The 18,827-nt window shown below is 44.7% G+C and overlaps 1 protein-coding gene across 1 annotated transcript in view; it reads right to left on the bottom strand.

Moving 5' to 3' along the window:
• Positions 1–13,627, bottom strand: part of LOC311229466 (uncharacterized protein) — a gene marked incomplete at both ends in the record, with an annotated part of 33,088 nt that extends 19,461 nt beyond the window's left edge. The window contains 4 exons of the mRNA XM_084315546.1: positions 11,858–12,063; positions 12,235–12,384; positions 12,487–12,993; positions 13,520–13,627. Coding sequence (XP_084171672.1) covers positions 11,858–12,063; positions 12,235–12,384; positions 12,487–12,993; positions 13,520–13,627 — 971 coding nt within the window. The remainder of the gene's footprint in view (positions 1–11,857; positions 12,064–12,234; positions 12,385–12,486; positions 12,994–13,519) is intronic.
• Positions 13,628–18,827: the final 5,200 nt, after the last annotated feature.

Below are 18,827 nucleotides of genomic sequence, written 5' to 3'. Positions count from 1 at the left end.
CGGAGTGCACTGCTACTCCCGTGTTGGAAACAAAAAGAGGAAGGTAGAGTGTGACCATGTCCGGCATCATATAGTGGGACGCAGGGGCGTGGCCTGGTCACGTGCATGTGAGTGCATTTGTTGTTTCATGAGCACATTATGTGCTAGGAGATAAGATATATCTCATAATGGCGAAGAGCGAGACGCGATTGGTCAGTATGATAATATAACTCCACTGTCTCTGAACCTGCCTTGTTCTATCTAACCTTGCTCTCTCTGTGTGTAGGATGGCATACCCCCTGTCTACCCCCCCACGACGCCACCCTAACACACATAGGTGGAGTTGTCCTCATTCCTCATAGGCCTACCTCTTTATTTGTTGAGAAGTCATATCACAAATACAGATACTGTATATGAAATATAGGCCAGATGGAAAAAAATATCCCAAACTATTAAAAAAGAAAGAAATGATATTCATGCAGAAACAATATCAGAGAAATAATAATGACAAATATTTTTCGTTCCCTCTGATATCGCAATATCAGTCAAAATAATAGCAATTAGATATGTATTCCAAATGGTTCATCCCTACTGGGAGACTCCTTGGGTCTCCTGAAAGGCACTATATAAATCCAAGATATTATTATTATTATTATTAGTAACTCTGCTTGGGTTGGGGGTGCAATTCCTAACAGGCTCAGCAATATGTATAAAAGTACCCATATTATGTGCATTACACAAACTAAAAACAGATAGATAGATATTGTCGGAATTACTAGAAGAAAGAAACGTCACCACCTTTGGCTGATAGTAATGTATTCATTTATAAAGACAGAAAATTAAAAAAATAATAATAATAAAATAGCAAAATTTGATAGTAAACAATAAGAAAAAATGTAATAACACTAAAATAAGACATTAAAAAAGAACAAATAAAATTATAATTTTTATTTTTTTAAAGATTTATTTTTTGGCGTTTTATCGCTTTATTGCTACTGGGCAGTCCAGTAGAGAGAGACAGAGGAGGAATGGGAGACAGAGTGGGGGGAAGACATTCGGCAAATAACGACGGGTTCGGGAGTCGAACCCGGGTCGGCCGTGTCGTGGCTGAGCGCGCTGTGGTTCGCCACTGGGGCGCCCCAAATTAAATTATTTAAAGAAAATACATAAAACAATGATAACAATGATAATAAAATATTTAAGTAAAAATAATAGAAATAAAGAAAAATAAGACAATAAAATAAAGATAATAATTCATTTAAAAGCTATTTAAAAAAGGTACGTTTTGAGCAGTGCCATCCGAGTGTGCTGAAGTACAGTATAGTATCTTTTTACAGTACAGTATAGTATCTTTTTACAGTAGACGTACAGTATAGTATATTTTTACTAACCAAGTTAACCTGAACCAAGCTAACCTGAACCAAGCAAAATGTACCTGAAATAGATGCTGCAGCAACACAGGATGACCTTGTGGGCCTTAAACTGAGTGCTGTTAACTTTAATAACCACATCACAGTACATTCCCTCCAGATGCAGGTCATTAAGGATTGTACAGGACATTGTTTCCTTTTCCATGTGGTGATTTTTTAATAATAAAGACATTAAAATGATAAAAACGGTAATATAACAACTAGATAAAATAGAAAAATAGCTAAATAAGACAAACAGTAAGACAATAACATAAGACAATAAAAAAAATTGAAATAAAAGAATAATAAAGACAGAAAATGTAATAGTTAAAATAATAAAATAGCTAAATTAGATAGTAAACAATAAGAAAAAATGTAATAACAGTAAAATAAAACATTAATAAATAACAAATAAAATCATAAAAAAATCGACATAAAGTAAAAATAATAGAAATAAAGAAAAATAAGACAATAAAATAAAGATAATAATTCATTTAAAAGATTTAAAAAGTTTAAAAAGGTACGTTTTGAGCCGTTTAAAAAAAAGTGCCAACCGAGTCTGCTGTCCTAATGAACTGCAGGAGTGTTCCACAGTTTTGGGGCGTAGTAGCTGAAAGCACTGATCACAACATGTCACGGCACCATTTGCAACTCTGCTGAGGACACTGAGCACCCGGCTCTAGCAGAGACAAGGATAAACAGAGGGAGGCTACTGATGCCAGTGGGTGGTGATGGTGATGATGATGATGATGATGATGATGATGATGAAGAAGAAACTATAAAAATCACTTTCTTCTTCTGGGTGGCTACGTGGCGTAGTGGGCAAGGCGCTCGCCACGGAATCTGGAGACGCTGGGCTTGCCTGTTCGAGCCCAGCGCTCCACATTTGCTTTCAGTTTAGCTGGTCGTCCGTACTAATACACATTGGCCGTATTAGGGGGTGGGAAACTGATGGGTGGGGATCGGGCGTTGTGGACAGCGACTCCTACAGGTCGGTTGGTGCGCCTGCGCAGTAGAATCAGGAAGTGTCGGGGGCAGCGTGAGCCTCCCACGCGTTACTCCTCGCCACTGAGAGATCGAGCTGCGCAGGTGAAAAGATGCGACTGCTGTTACCTCAAGTACCGGAGGGGACTTGTGCTATGTATGACTTAGTCCACATTGCAGCCGGCTTGTGGGAGGCAAGAAACAGCGTTCGTGACAGGGGAGGGTTGAATTGGATGATACGAAATTGGGATGGGAGAAAATATAGAAAAATGGGAGAAAAAGTGGATAAAAAAAAATCACTTTCTTCTTTGTCGTCATCATCATCAACATATTATTATTATTAGGCTATTATTATTGTTGTTGTTTGTGTTGGACAAAAGTATTTAATAGTTTAGGTCACGGAGCTGCCTTCTGTCTTTTCTATTAAACAATACATACTGGTAATAGTGCAAATAGTTATCTATTCAATCAGTGCATGAAGCGGTTCCATCTCATCTCATGTCTTTATTTGTAGCACACATTGCTACATTGTCAAGCAGCGAACACACACATGCGAGATGGGCGACACACATAGGAACACACACATGCGAGATGGGTGACACACATAGGAACACACACATGCATTTTTTGGAGTCACTGATTCAATTTTCTCTCTGCGCTTGACCCATCCGGTTATCCTTCCCCCCCAAGGGCAGCCAGGAGCAGACCCGGGGACCAATCCAAGTGCTCCTGTCCATCTTCGCCAGGGACGCGACACCGTTGCAGATCTGTTATGCATGTTTTTCCATTGGGTTTATCTCTATTTCTGGAGGGGAAACCCTTGTGAGCACGGGGAAGAGAACATATACAAACTCCACACAGAAAGGCCCGGGAGATACCCCACCTGGGTACCTGGCAACCCGGCAACCTGGTCCCCAAGCGGGAATCGAACCCAGGACATTCTTGCTGCGAGGCAACAGTGTTAACCAGTGTTAACCACTGCACCACCGTGGCGCTGTGATACTAACTATTCACTTCAGACAGATTTCAAGTATCCAAATATTGATGAATACTGCGTGAGGGTGAATATATAGTGAGGTTGTTACCTGTTTCTCTGGCTAATGCCCTGTTCTGCATCAGACCAGAGCACTAACTGTGTGAACCCAGGACAGCCAACACATTAGACGCACATGATGTCATCAACCGTGTGTGTGTGTGTGTGTGTGTGTGTGTGTGTGTGTTTGTGTGTTTGTGTGTGCTTATCATGTGTTTATAGCAACCAAGCACTCTCACACGTAGCCTTTACACACACATGCAGGCATGCATACATACACTTATGTGTACACACACATGGACACACACACACACTGAGGGTAGTTCTGTATCACACTAGCTCACGCTCAGCGTCTCATGCATATATCTCGCTTCAGCATATATACACTGAATCAATTTCAAAATGTACCTTTAAATGCCAGCATTCATCTGGCCACACCCCCATCCGCTTACCTATATAAGCAGGGGTGGTGCCACACACTCATCTCCTTCTCAAATTTCATCACAAGCAACGTGTTGCTATATGCCCACTTGACGTGGAGAAAAATATTGGCTGGAAAAGCAATGTTTACGGGGAAAGGAAGAACAAGGAGATACGTTGACATCATATCTTTATTTTCTCTCTCACTATTTTCGAGAAAATACGGCGATATTGTCTTCGTCACTGGAGTGTCTGGAAGATGGTGATCATTCTAAAAATCCTCCACCGGTTTTCGTATTGGGAGCACGCCGCTGCATGCCTCTCAACTGCAGTTCCTTGCTGTGTTGGTTGGGGTGAAACCTTTCAGGACACAGCTGAACTGTAGGACGCGCCGCTGTTGTGAGAAGCGGTGGGTTTCAGGTTGGGTGAGTACTGTTTGCTTGCGGCTCCACTTGTCTGTTAGTGCTATGGGGGCTAACTGACAATGTTTACGAACACCGGCCCCAGTTTAAGGTCTTTTGGTTCAGCCTCTTGGGCAGCAGCGGAAGACCTTGATCTGAAGCCCATTATAGTTTGACTAGTGGGCCACTACCATTAACACTGGTGATCCCTGTGTTTTCTGGACGTGTGGATATCTCTCTGTCACCGTGTTAAGGCCCCATCTTTCATAGCCAAATGAGAGTATTCCCTCACGAGGAGATATGGGCATAGATGTTCTTTAGCGGAAGATCTGTGTTCAAAGTCAGCTACACAGGCCAGTTGGGTATTGTGCTGGCTCCGTCGGGTGTTGGTAAAATCACCGTTGTAAAACTGTGTTAACATCTTGTTTCTCTTTTCTCTTAAAAAGTGAGGAGGGTTTCAGAACGGCAGCCTGTCTGGGTGAGTGTTATATCATTGTGTACAAGTTCAGGTGATAGCTGCTTAGCTTACGGTTAGCCAGTCGGCTGTTAGCTGCGGCGTTAGCCTGCGGTGATCACTGCGTGGCCTACCTAGGTTGGGCCTACTGTTAGCCAGTCAGCTGTTAGCCAGTCAGCTGTTAGCTGCGGCGCTAGCCTGCTGTGATCACTAGGAAACGTTAGCTTGCTGCTATCGGCCAAGGCCCAGCGCGGGGTGGTTCCGGCTCCTTGCGCGCCGCCGCGTGCTCCCCTCTGGTCGCGTGCGCCGTTCGCTCGGCATCTCGCGGGCAGGGGCAGTAGCGACCGACGGTTGGAGCGGCCGTTAGCTTAATGCTACTCTGTTGAACGTGCTTTGATTATAACATGTTTTAAACACTCTTGACTACGACGTCATCTTTGACAGAGGATGTTCGTCGAACCTGCCCTGGGCCAGGACGGCAAAGCCTGCGTCAACAAAGGGGACCGTAACGACGGGTTGGAGCGGCGACGCTGCCCAGATCGAACAACACAGGACGGCTGTGTTTTCTACGGTGTCTTGAGACTGCACTTCGTTGACCTACGCTCCGGGTAGGCCAGGTCTGACCAGACCTTGTACACTTCTTCTGGCTTTCCCTTCTAAATGTTTTGTAAATAACGATGTTTTCCAAAACGAGTGTTACTGCACTACATTTAGGATACGACGCAAGTTGTGTGTGAATTGTCTTGTCACTAGGTATTTAGCTTCTCCGTGCAAATCGGGTTGTTGTTTCAGATGTGAAAATGATCTGGTTTGTTGTGTTGAGAAACATCATGTGTGTTTATATGTACCGTGTACTCACAACTAAGGGGGTTAACTAACCTATAAAGCTATGCTTAGTGACAAATGAGTAAAGAATGTTCTTTTCTCAGCCTGTAATGACAATGAACAGTGTGTTCACATATTAACAGGTTTTCCTGTTTTAACTGGCCGTATTAAGGGTAAAGTAGGAGGATTGTGTTTCCCCCCGGTTCCTGGGGACTTCTTCATCCTCCTATCAGACATGTTGTTGCACTACATTGTGTCACTGTGTGGTAGGGATACGATGTAACCCTTAGCTTGATTGCTGAGGTTGTGCTAAATCTGCTGGAGTAACTTTATTTTCATAAAAGAAAAGATTGTTGGTCGCTTTCGTGTGTGCTTAGCAAGGCCTGTGGCCGATACTAATCGAGAATTATGTATTCTCTCATTATGAAAAACGGCGTTCCTCTGTAGAGTGTTTTTGCCATTTTTTATAGGTGATGATGGGTTGTGTGTGTCATGTGACCTACAACTGGGTTGGACTGGCCACAGAAGCACATGTGTAAGTTTGGACCGGGGCTCTTAGAGAGCCCTCTCTATTCTGTGTTTTCTCCTTAGTAAAAATCAGATAGCAGGTTAGCTCATGCACTGTGTGAAGCTGTCAGACGCTTCATAGAGCTGACTATGACTGTGTCATACTCTCTTTTTGTCATTACATCGTATCATGGGTGTGGGGTCGTAAAGGGGTGAACTGGTAACCTTTCCTCTCCCCCTTTTTTCTGTTGGTCAGGGGTACACCCCCTGTCCTTCAAGGTTCCTGTCACGTTGCGGTCCCGCACGTTACGGGGTGGGGGGGGGGGGGGGGGGGAGTTTCATGGTCCCACGGCCTGGAATATTGGGCGTGTGCACCGCAGAAATCCCCCCGCCATAGAGTACGTCACCGTGCGTGTCTCTGTTGGTAGGACTTCCGTGTGCTGTTCAGGTCCATGTGATGGATCTGTTTCGGGGGGTGGTCAGGGCTCCTCCTCACCAAGCTCCTATTTGGGCCTTCTGTGAGTTGGGACTCCTCCTTCCACGTGAGGGAGCCTCCTTCAGAGTACAGAGCCTCCTCCTCAGATTGTCAAGGTGAGTGGACCCTCTAGAAGGAGTCCTACTCTATTGTGTATGTATTCGATTCAATTCGATTATTGAGTGTGTATGGGTTCAGTGCCTCCTCCCCGGAGAGCCCTAAATCAAATTTTTTACATGGCTCAAGGTGCAATATATTCTTTTCAATCTGTACAGCTCGCGTGGGAAGTCTCTCTGGGGATTCCCGTCTCCTTCCTATGGGAGGGTGGTGGGATGTAAAAATGTGAACAGTTTTTACTCCCGGCTGTGTAGACTGGGATACATACTGTTGGTGCTTGCTTCTTTTCTACTAAAAAGAGTTGGAGTTAGGAAGTGTCACACCCCTCTTGTCGTTCCCCATGGCGCCTTGGGGATTCAATGACAGGTCTAAATAGCCTGTTCATTGATGTGGGTGTGTCCCGACGCACGTATAGTGCTAGCTCGGGGTGTTCTGTAAACAGGCGACTGACTGGCACGCCTTGGTTGCTTGAGGTTAAAACGGTGTTTTTATAAAGCAACTGGGATGGAGGTTTTTCCTCTTCCGACAACCAAATCCAACGACCTGGTTTTTGTTATCGACGGATTCTCGTTCATGTCTGGGGGATGATGACGGAATGGATCTGAACATATGTAGAGGGATCTCACACCCTGGGGGTGGGCCACCGGGCGCGGTTCGCCCGAACGTCTGGGTGGCGCCTTCTTTTCATGTTTAAGATCAACACGCATATCTGCCCTTTCTCCTGGAGTAGGCATGTCGGCGTGGTTAGGGCACGGGACTGGTTCTGGTCACGCTGGTCCGGATCAGTTGAACCCGTTGTCCGCCGGGGATGCAGATCTGCTGTTCTGGTACCCTGAGGGACTTGGGCTTTTTTCAGGGGGAAAAATGCCAGGTTGGTCCGGGTGTCACAGGGTTAAGCACTATGGAGACCCTGGTTAGGTACGTTTTTTACTCAGCACTGTCGTAATGGCTTACGGCCATGCCAACCTGTACACGCTCGATCTCGTCAGATCTCGGCCGCTACACAGGTTGGTCCTGGTTAGTACTTGGTTGGGAGACCGCCTGGGAATACCAAATACGGTGTGCTTGGGGCTGGTTCTCCATTCTTTTTCGCTCCTCTCTCACGCATGGCGAAGAGGGGCCTGTTGGGGTGGTCTTTGACCTCCTCTGGTGACCCTGTGCTTCCCGTATCGCCGGGCCCGGTCCGAAGTAATGTTTCGTCGACCCGTAGGCCTGGGTTAACCCTTTTTTTGAAAACTGAAACACTTGTACTGCGGTATAGCCGGTGTATACCCGCAGGTGTGTTTTGGAGTTTTTTCTTGAGGGGTTATAGGAACAACCACCGCATTGGGTAACACCAAGGTGGTTGATTCCCTGGTGTGTTGGAGCAGTGTCAACTCCCGGGTTCACCGGTTGAGGGTGCCCCTGCACGTTCATGACGTCTGCCAATCGTGTCAGCCTTCTCTGCCTCAACCCCTCTGGGTGGGTTTTTTTTAAATGGAGGCTTGGTCATGCAACACCGCCAGCTTACGCCCCTTCCGCCGGGGCGGCTGTGTTCAGCTGTCCCCTCTGGCGCCTGTCTCGTCCGCAGTCTCCAGGCTAGGGTTAACAGCCTGTTGCCTGGTTTTTCCCCGGTGCGCTGCCTGCTTCCGTTGGTTAACCTTTTTTGTGTGCTTACGGCCATGCTGACTGCCTGTTCTGCAGGGTCAGTGTGCCAGGCGGTGTACTATTGGGGGGACAGGGCCCGCTCGGCTGAGGGGCCTTTGTCCGAATACGCTGGCGATGTGGGGGGCGGGGTCACTAAGTGCCCACCTGGTGGGGTCTTGATGCTGGCATCATGGACTTCTCCGGGCCCCCATTCCAGGGGGTCCAGTCCCTTTGGTGGGTCTGGGTCTTCCTTCGCGCTCCGCTGCTACGGCCTTGCCACGGGGGTTGGGTTTGCCCTTGACCCCGTGATTCTGGGGGCAGTAACGAGGTTGTTCCCTCCGTTCGTTCCCGGGTGGCATGCGGGTTGTGCGTGTGTGTAGTCGTGGGGTCAAGCCACGGTCTGCTCACCCTGTGCGTTGAGTTGCTTGAGTGCCTCTTCGCACGGTCGGGTCCGTCGCCCTCCCGTGAAGCCCCCAATAGGGGGGGTGCCCTCCATTAGGGGGGGTGGGGGGGGCTCGGTCCTCCCTGATCTGATGGTTGTGGGGGGCCTCAGCAGGGTACATTTGTCGAGCTTCTAGCTCCCGCTCAGCTCCTATTATGCATGAGACGCTGAGCGTGAGCTAGTGTGATACAGAACGTTAGGTTATGACTATAACCAAGTTCTGTTAACACTAGTGAACGCTCAGCGTCTAGACGCCGCTGCGGCCCTTGATTTTTCATTGTGGTGAAATTTGTTGGGAAGGAGATGAGTGTGTGGCACCATCCCTGCTTATATAGGTAAGCGGATGGGGGTGTGGCCAGATGAATGCTGGAATTTAAAGGTACATTTTGAAATGTATTCAGTGTATATATGCTGAAGCGAGATATATGCATGAGACGCTGGGCGTTCACTAGTGTTAACAGAACTTGGTTATAGTCATAACCTAACGTTTTCTGTGGTGTAATCCTTATGGAAGATAGGGTCGTGTGCAGTTCGGGGAGTTGGGGGATGTTCATACAGTATCCAAATATTGATGAATATTGCATAGGGTTTACAATAGATCACCTTTTTGGTCTATTTGAGATAGGGTTGAGATAGGTCAATTACAAAACAGCTGGCAGTGTCCTTGTTGCCTATAGTAACATGTAGATCAGGGGTGGGCAACTTTGTATATGGTGAGAGCCACTACATTTCCACACTCAATCTGGGGGGCCGCATTGTTTATCTGCAGTCCCGCCAGTAGTACCCCATCACTCAAATAGCCCATAATAGTCACAGATGTGATAAATAAGGCATATAAACAATTATAATTTGTTGTAACTTTGTTTTTATTCCATTTCAAATGCATTTAGTAATGCTTAATTTCAACTTTATGAATTTATAAATACAGCTGAATTTGAAAGTAATGCTGTGTAACCCAAATATATACAAAAATGACTAATTATAATTAACACTTTAATCGCCGGAGACGCCGAAACTCGTCATTCCCCGCCATGCTCATTCTGCCGAAGACGCCGTAACACGTCTTTGATATCAATATTTCAAAAATCTGTGACCGAAATCATATTTCTCCCCCGGGGACCTGAGATATACTGCTGAACTCCACTCAACTCTCTAACGGTTCGAGAGCGCCATCTGGTGGCAGATCGGCAGATCGCCCAACAGGAAGTGATCTGTGGATGAAGTGGTGCTCACCCATATTTCGTCCGGGCACTTGCTATCGTTAGAGGGACTCCATCTTGACACAGTGAACACCGATCGGTGCAAATAACTCGATAAACAACATGATTTGGACGTATATACTATTATACAACCTGGAAATGGATCGGGTATTTATACATCCCATAATAGGAATATCTCTGCTCCACGCTCATCGCCCAACGGCGCGAGGAAGATACGGTAAGATCCAGCGTTATTTTCCAACGTGTTCTTTACTAACTGCTCTGATGATCATATCACCCACACTAGATGAATGATATAACGTTGCCCACGGAATTATAAACGGTCAACATCAGATGACGTGTAGTAACTCCTAGAAGCACATCCAGTTGACATTTTTTTTCTCGCACAGACTCCTACCAAACTGTATTTGATCATCAATATAATGCATTTAGGGCTATAAATCAAGTTCTGGAGAAAGCTGCAGAAAACGATAAAAACATACTTATACTTTAGACCGTATTTTAGTATGAATATGTGAATGAAAAAGTATAACGTTGCTACACCCTGAACAATAGATATAGGACATTGAATGGGCCATAATAATGTCAATTTAGCAATACAATTTAAAAAGTTATAGCCCTGCAAAGAAGGGGAACTTCTCCATAGACAAATAGAGATGGCGAGGGATGGTAAATTATGAATTTAACCATGGCGATCAAAGTGTTAAGGCTTCTATTAAAATAAATGTATGAACTTAAAGCCCACTGGTCAACAAACACAAAGCAGCATTCCTGCTGCATTTCACTACAACAGTAAATCAAAAGTGCAATAATAAATGATTTTGTTAAACGTTAAACTTTTATCCTAGCTGCTACTAAACAAAACATTCCTGAGTGCTTCATATCCATAACATGCATTTCAGTGTTATTAGTGTTATCTGAACACTACAAAAGTAAACAAGTAGCCGAGTGCAATACTCATCAGGATAATGAATCCCTTTTTGTGAAAGGAAAGGAGAGACAGCCCCCCCCCCCCCCCCCCCGGTTTTGTTTTAAGTTTACGTTTTGAGCGTGGAAGCTGCCATAGGCGATGATGTCACACTCGAACGTCAACACATGAGCAGTTGAACACACGGAGATGGAAACTGGATGCCCGATATAAAGAAACGAATAACCAATAAATATAAAGTTATCTTTGAACCTCTGTTGTCAAACCTTGTCAATATAACCCACCCGCTTTCCTCACGAATGGAACTGGCGTTGTGGAGTCCGCTTTGAGCGTTTCCAGTGTTAGTGGCTAACGCTAGTTAGCTTAGCCTAGTTATGGGATAACTTAGTTAGCAGCTAACGTTAGCCCATTGCTCGCGTCAATTATATTGCATGTCATTGAAGGTCCGTGCTGGTCTGTGTCTAATGAAATTACAATTGCATGTCATTGAAGGTCCGCGCTGGTCTGTGTCTATAATGAAATGAGGAAAGCTCTGCGCTAAAGCAAGCCTCATCTCAGCCGCGACGTGACAGAGACAGAGAGACACAGAGACAGAGAGACACAGAGAAGAGACAGAGACAGTGAGACACAGAGAAGAGACAGAGACACAGAGACACAGAGACAGAGAGAGACAGAGAAGAGACACCGACAGAGAAGAGACAGAGAGACACAGAGAAGAGACAGCGAGACAGAGAAGAGACAGAGACACCGAGTCCTGTGTCATACCTAAATGTCATATAAGTGAATTGTATAGAAACAACTCACCAAAAGTGACTTGCACAACTGATTTGACAAAAAAAATCCACCAAGGGGGAGAAACCCCCCCTTCACCCCCCCCCCCTCCCTCCTTGCTATACCTTGGCTTTTACTGAAACGACGCCACTGGTCACTGCAGGGCGCCACGGGGGACTGCGTACTGGCTCATGTTAGGCAGGCCATGCATTATGCAGCAGCTTAGGGCACCGTGCTTCTTCACCATGTCCTCAGCTACAGTCCACCTGTCGCTGCTCTGGTCGTAGCACTCCACGTTGGAGATGGTGTTGAAGACATTGTAGCCTCCGACCACGAAGAGCAGGTTGTCCAACACCCCGATGCCAAAGTTGCTGCGGGGGGTGAGCATGGTGGGCAGGGCACGCCAGGAGTCAGTCAAGGGGCTGTAGGCCTCCGCGCTACGCAGGCCGTTTTGACCGTCAAACCCTCCCACCTGAGGACAGGACACATGAGAGGAATGTTTTAGTGTGTGGTTAAGGCAGGCATGCAGGCAGACACTGTATTAATCCACTTGAAATGAGGCCATCACAGCAGCATTGCAAGTCAAATGATACATATCTATAAAAATATCTAGTATAAAGCATTAGTCTCCGTGTGCACCTACCACATAGACTTGTCCTCCGTACGCAGCGACTCCCACTCCGCCACGCCTGCTGCTCATGGGGGCGATCACAGTCCACTGGTCTGTGTCTGGGCTGTAGCACTCAGCTGTGAGCAGACACTCCTCCTCGTTGAAGCCACCACAGATGTAAACCTGTAATAAGAAAGAATATACTAATTTAGTTTATATATTCCATTTTATTTCATTCTACTTTAATTGACTGTTAATGTTGATGTGTTCCTCAGTTCCACCTACCTTGCCGTGGAGGGCTGCAGCGCCGGCTTCGCTCCTGTACTCCAGCATGGGTGAGATCACTGTCCACTGGTTGGTTTCAGGCTTGTAGCGCTCGGCGGTGTTCAGTACCACGTGTCCGTCGTACCCTCCCATGGCGTAGATACAGCCGTCCAACGCGACCACGCTGACATGACTGCGGCGTGAGTGCATGGGAGCCGCCTGCAGCCAGCTACGAGTGACTGGGTTGAACCTGCGCACACTGCTGAGGAACTCGGAGCCGCCATCAAAGCCGCCGACGCAGTAGACCAGACCGCGGAGATAAGCTGTGCCGTGGTTGGCCCGGAAACTCTCCGCCTCAACGCTCACGTCCATCCATCCACCGGCTTGGATATCGTAAGCCTCCATGTCATTGGTCGTGCTGTCGCCACTCCAGCCTCCGATGGCCAATAGGACCTCCTGGGGCAGGCGTGGGCGGGTCAGGGGGTTTGGGAGCATGTAGTCGTGGTTGTCCCTCACCACAGGGTTGTTCTTGACGTTGTTCAGGAAGTAGTCAGGCCTCATCAAGCCCATGCGAACCTGGGGAGAGACAAGCAGACAGCGGGTACAACTTAGACAGCGGTTGTAGACTGTTTCACTGGAATTCTGTTGCTAGGGAACAGTTTTGGACCCAATTGTTTGAGAACCACAGTACTAGGGAACCAAGTGTTGTTTTAATGCAATGCACAGTAATACAATTAGTTACCTTGGGCAGCAGCAACGGGATGTGTGTTTTACGCTCCTCACGGGAGTGGTCGATCCAACGGAGGACGGCCTCGAACACCGTCTCCTCGTTCTTCACGTTCAGGTCATCCCTGTCGATGATGTCCACCAGTTGCTGCGGGGACAGCTCCACAAACTCCTGTGAGACGCGCAGCATCTCCTCAAAGTGGCACATGATGAAGAGATAGGCCTTGCTCCTCAGGTCAGGGCAGTAGTAGATGTCCGTGGACCTCCAGATGCCGACACAGTTTTCCAGAGACAGCTGGGCCTCTAGGAAGTCAGAGCATGCTGCTACTATTCCAGTGACGAGAAGCTGGTCTGCAGCCACCAGAATCTCTTCCACGTTCTCTGCTGTCACCGGCACAAAGTGTGTGTAGGCGTACTCTATGATGAGCTGCATCATACCCGCGGACACCCCAGGGATAGTGTAGACTGGTTTCTCTGAGTCGCTCCAGCGAGTGAAGAGGGTTCTGTGGGATGCAGAGTATAGAGATATCTGATGAGTAAACAGTAGACTAATATATTTTCACTGTAGAAGTATAGGGTCTTAGCACAGTAGAAGTATAATATATTTTTACAGTTGAAGTACAGTATAGTATCTTTTTACAGTAGAAGTACAGTATAGGGTCTTAGATCAGTCAAAGTAAATTATTCAAATCAAATGAATTAGTATTGCTCAATATCACAAAAACAACACCTTTAACCCTCAATGAAGATGAGAAAAACTCGACACAAAACCCTCTGAAAGTTCAGCTGATGCTGTTTGATCGTTTTCTTTTTCTCTGCTTCATTGAAGCATCTAAGATGACGGACGCATCCATCCCTACCAAGCTAACCTGAACCAAGCTAACCTGAACCAAGCTAAACTTACCTGAAATAGGTGCTGCAGCCACACAGGATGGCCTTGTGGGCGTTAAACTCAGTGCTGTTGACTTTTATAACCACATCACAGAACCTTACCAGACGCAGTTCATTAAGGATTGTACAGGACATTGTTTCCTTTTCCATACTAATAGTCGACTATCGGCTAATTTTGGCAACTACAAATCGACTATACAAATCCTTAGTCGGGGACAGCCCTTATATATTATAATATAATGTAATATAATAATAAAGTATAATATATTTAGCTCCCATTTGAATAATATAGATATTATGTCTAAAAACATGATTCTTTAGAAGTCTTAAAATATATATTTTTTAATTTAAGTTAAAATAAATGTAAAATACGGCGGTTAGGTGGCCGAGCGGAGATTGCGTTCGTCACCAACCCCGGAGCTGTGAGCTGGATTCGCCTGTTCGAATCCAGCTCACAGCTCCGGGGTTGTCACCAGCTTGGCTGGCCGTCTGCACTAATACAATTGGCTGTATTAGAGGGTGGGAGAAGCTGGCGGGGTGGGTCCGGGTCGTTGTAAACAGCGACTCCTACAGTTCGGTCGGGGCGCCTGCTAAGCGCGGATAGGACTTGAGGGGGATAGTGTGGTCCTCCCACACGCTACGCCCTCTCGATGAGAATCCGCGCTGCCAGGTGAAGAGAAGCGGTGATTGGCTGGACGTGTGTCGGAGGAAGCACGTGGTAGCCTCCACTCTCCCAGATGATCTGACTGTAAGGGGTAAGTGCGCAGCGACCAGGAAGGGACTGGGAATTGGCATACGACTAACATTGGGATGGGAGAAAATCGGAGGAAAATGGAGGGGGAAAAAGATAAAAAAAAATAAAATAAATTTTTTTTTTTAAATAATAATAACGTTATTTATATAGCACCATTCATACAGATTGCAGCTCAAAGTGCTTTACACAAAAAACGAAACAAGGGCGGCTAAGTGGCGCAGTGGGCAAGGCGCTCGCCACTAACGCAGGATGCTGGGTTCGAGCCCAGCTCTTGGCGTTGCTTCCAGCTTGGCTGGTCGTTCATACTAATACAATTGGCAGTATTAGGGGGTGGGAAAAGCCGGTGGGTGGGGATCGGACGTTGTGGACAGCGACTCCTACAGGTCGGTTGGTGCACCTGTACAGCAGAATCAGGAAGTATCGGGGGCAGTGTGAGCCTCCCACGCGTTACTCCTCGCCACTGAGAGATCTCGCTGTGCAGGTGAAAAGATGCAACGGCTGCCTCCTCGCGTACCGGAGGGGACACATGATGCAAGGCTTTGTCCACATTGCAGCCGACCAGTGGGAGGCATGGTCTAACAACGTTCGAGACAGGGGAGGGTAGAATTGGATAATACGAAATTGGGATGGGAGAAAATGGGGAGAAAAAGTAGATACTATACAAAAGGATACAAAAAAATAAGAAAATTATTACAATCGCTTCATAACTAAGGATGGAAATGATAAGACATGAAAATGATAAAAACGGTAATAAAACAACTAGATAAGATAGTAAAAATAGCTAAATAAGACAAACAGTAAGACAATAACATAAGACAATAAAATAATTACAAATAAAATAATAATAGACCGATTTCTTTTTAAATTTAAATAATAAAATAGCTCAATTTGATAGTAAACAATACGAAAAAATTTAATAACACTAAAATAAGACATTAAAAAAGAACAATTATTTAAAGAAAATACATAAAACAATGATAACAATGATAATAAAATATTTAAGTAAAAATAATAGAAATAAAGAAAAGTAAGACAATAAAATAAAGATAATAATTCATTTAAAAGCTATTTTAAAAAGGTACGTTTTGAGCAGTGCCAACCGAGTGTTCTGAAATACAGTATAGTATCTTTTTACAGTACAGTATAGTATCTTTTTACAGTATACATACAGTATAGTATCTTTTTACTAACCAAGTTAACCTGAACCAAGCTAACCTGAACCAAGCTAAATTTACCTGAAATAGACGCTGCAGCAACACAGGATGACCTTGTGGGCCTTAAACTCAGTGCTGTTGACTTTAATAACCACATCACAGTACATTCCCTCCAGACGCAGGTCATTAAGGATTGTACAGGACATTGTTTCCTTTTCATGTGGTGATTTTTAAATTGTATCCACAGTATATATTCAAGCTTACAGACAAGTAGCCGGTTCTAGAATGTTTGATTATGACATCATAGTGTGACATCACAACAGAACATCATACTGTGACATCACAACAGAACATCATACTGTGACATCATACTGTGACATCACAACAGAACATCATACTGTGACATCATACTGTGACATCACAACGGAACATATTTGAGTTCCATTTGAATAATATAAATAATATGTATGATAATATAATGTAATGTTATATATTATAATATAATGTAATATAATAATAAAGTATAATATATTTAGCTCCCATTTGAATAATGTAGATATTTTGTCTAAAAACATGAACATTCTTTAGAAGTCTTAAAATATATTTTTTTAATTTAAGTTAAAATAAATGTAAAATAATAATCACTTTATTTATATAGCACCATTCATACAAATTGCAAAACGAAACAAAAGGATAAAAAAAGTTTTTTTTAATAATAAAGACATTAAAATGATAAAAACGGTAATATAACAACTAGATAAGATAGAAAAATAGCTAAATAAGACAAACAGTAAGACAATAACTGTGAGGGCTGGCCCAGCACGGCGTGCCTCTCAGCGCCAATTACCATCACGCACGGTTTGCAGAACATTCAGTGTCGGGTCGTTTGTCACCACGTACTCTACTGCTGTTCCCTCTCATGTTCCTCCAGTGCGCCCTTGGAGGTTGTTGCTGTGTTTTCTCTCTGCCTCCGTGGACCCGTGCCTCGTTCTCCCACTTCGACCTTGCTTCTGGTGAGTCTTTTGGAAGACTATTTTTCTATGAATTGATATCCTCGTTTTTTGCTCTGGACTCTGCCTGTGTGTTTCCTCAAACACTGAAGAATTGTCGATTGTTTTGTTACTGGACTCTGCCTGTGTGTTTCCTCAAACACTGAAGAATTGTTGATTGTTTTGTTACTGGACTCTCCTTGTGTGTTTCCTCAAACACTGAATAATTGTTGATTGTTTTGTTACTGGACTCTGCCTGTGTGTTTCCTCAAACACTGAAGAATTGTTGATTGTTTTGTTACTGGACTCTCCTTGTGTGTTTCCTCAAACACTGAATAATTGTTGATTGTTTTGTTACTGGACTCTGCCTGTGTGTTTCCTCAAACACTGAAGAATTGTAGATTGTTTTGTTACTGGACCATGCCTGGTATTTTCTACGTTTTGGAACTAATGACATTCTCCGTTTCCATTTTCCCCGCGAGTGGGATAGCATAAAGCTGCAGAGCCACAGAGTCATCTCTGCTACGGGCAGTGCTGCAGAGCCACAGAGCCCAACCTGGCTAAAGGACATTCCCCTCAAATGGATTAACATTGTGGTTGCACATTTCTGTTTTGTGAAAATAAATACACCCTTCGGTTTTGGCTAACTCTGAACTACCTGTCTGTGTCGTGCTGTTGGGGTTGTTTACAAACCATAACAATAACATAAGACAATAAAAAATATATAGAAATAAAAGGATAATAAAGACAGAAAATGTAATAGTTAAAATAATAAAATAGCTAAATTAGATAGTAAACAATAAGAAAAAATTTAATAACAGTAAAATAAAACAACACTTTGGGTGCCATGGGTTAAATTCATTATCAACCGTAGGTTGCCGGCTCTATTTGTCTATAGAGAAAGTCCCCTTCTTTGCAGGGCTATAACTTTTTAAATTCTATTGCTACATTGCCATTATTAGGGCCCATTCAAAGTCCTATATGTATTGTTCATTGTGTAGCAACGTTAAACTTTTTCATTCACATATTCATAGTAAAGTATGGTCTAATGTATAAGTATGTTTTCATCTCTTTCTGCAGCTTTCTCCAGAACGTGATCTATAGCCCCAAATACATTATATTGATGATGCAATACAGTTTTATGGCAATCAGCGCGATATAAAAAATTCCAACTAGACGTACTTCTAGAAGTTACTACACGTCATCTGATGTTGACCGGATGGGCTAGGGGGCGTTTATAATTCCGTGGGCAGCGTTATACCAATCATCTAATGTGGGTCAAATGTTGATAATAGCAGTTAGTATCGAAGACGGTAATTTTACACGCTAAAACTCACCCCAGTCTCCGCGCGCCGTTGGGCGATCATCGTAGAGTAGACATTTTACCATTATGGGATGTCGATTTACCCGGTCCATCTCCAGCTTGTATAATGGTATATACGTCCAAATCATGTTGTTTATCGAGTTATTGGCAATCGATCGCTATGTAGTGTGTCGAGATCGAGTCCCGGGACCTATAGCGAGTGCCCGGAAGTAATATGGCAGACCAGCACAACCTCTACGGCACTTCCTGTTAAGCGATTGCGCCGATCGGCCACCAGATGGCGCTCCTGAACCGCCAGAGAGCTCAGTGGGTCCTCCTGGTGGATCTCAGGCCAGCGGAGGGGAAATATGAATCCGATCCCAGATTTTTGAAATATTGATATTAAAGACGCTGTAAAGCGTCCTCGGCAACTTGAGCATGGCCGGGAATGACGCTTTTAAGCGTTTTCCGGCAGTCAAAGTGTTTAAAAAAAAGAAAAATCATAAAAAAAAACTACATAAAGTAAAAATAATAGAAATAAAGAA

Source organism: Notolepis coatsorum (assembly GCF_963971535.1).
Source record: "Notolepis coatsorum genome assembly, chromosome: 6".
In the NCBI taxonomy this organism is placed as follows: domain Eukaryota; kingdom Metazoa; phylum Chordata; class Actinopteri; order Aulopiformes; family Paralepididae; genus Notolepis; species Notolepis coatsorum.
This window is presented reverse-complemented; position numbering and strand designations above follow the sequence as displayed.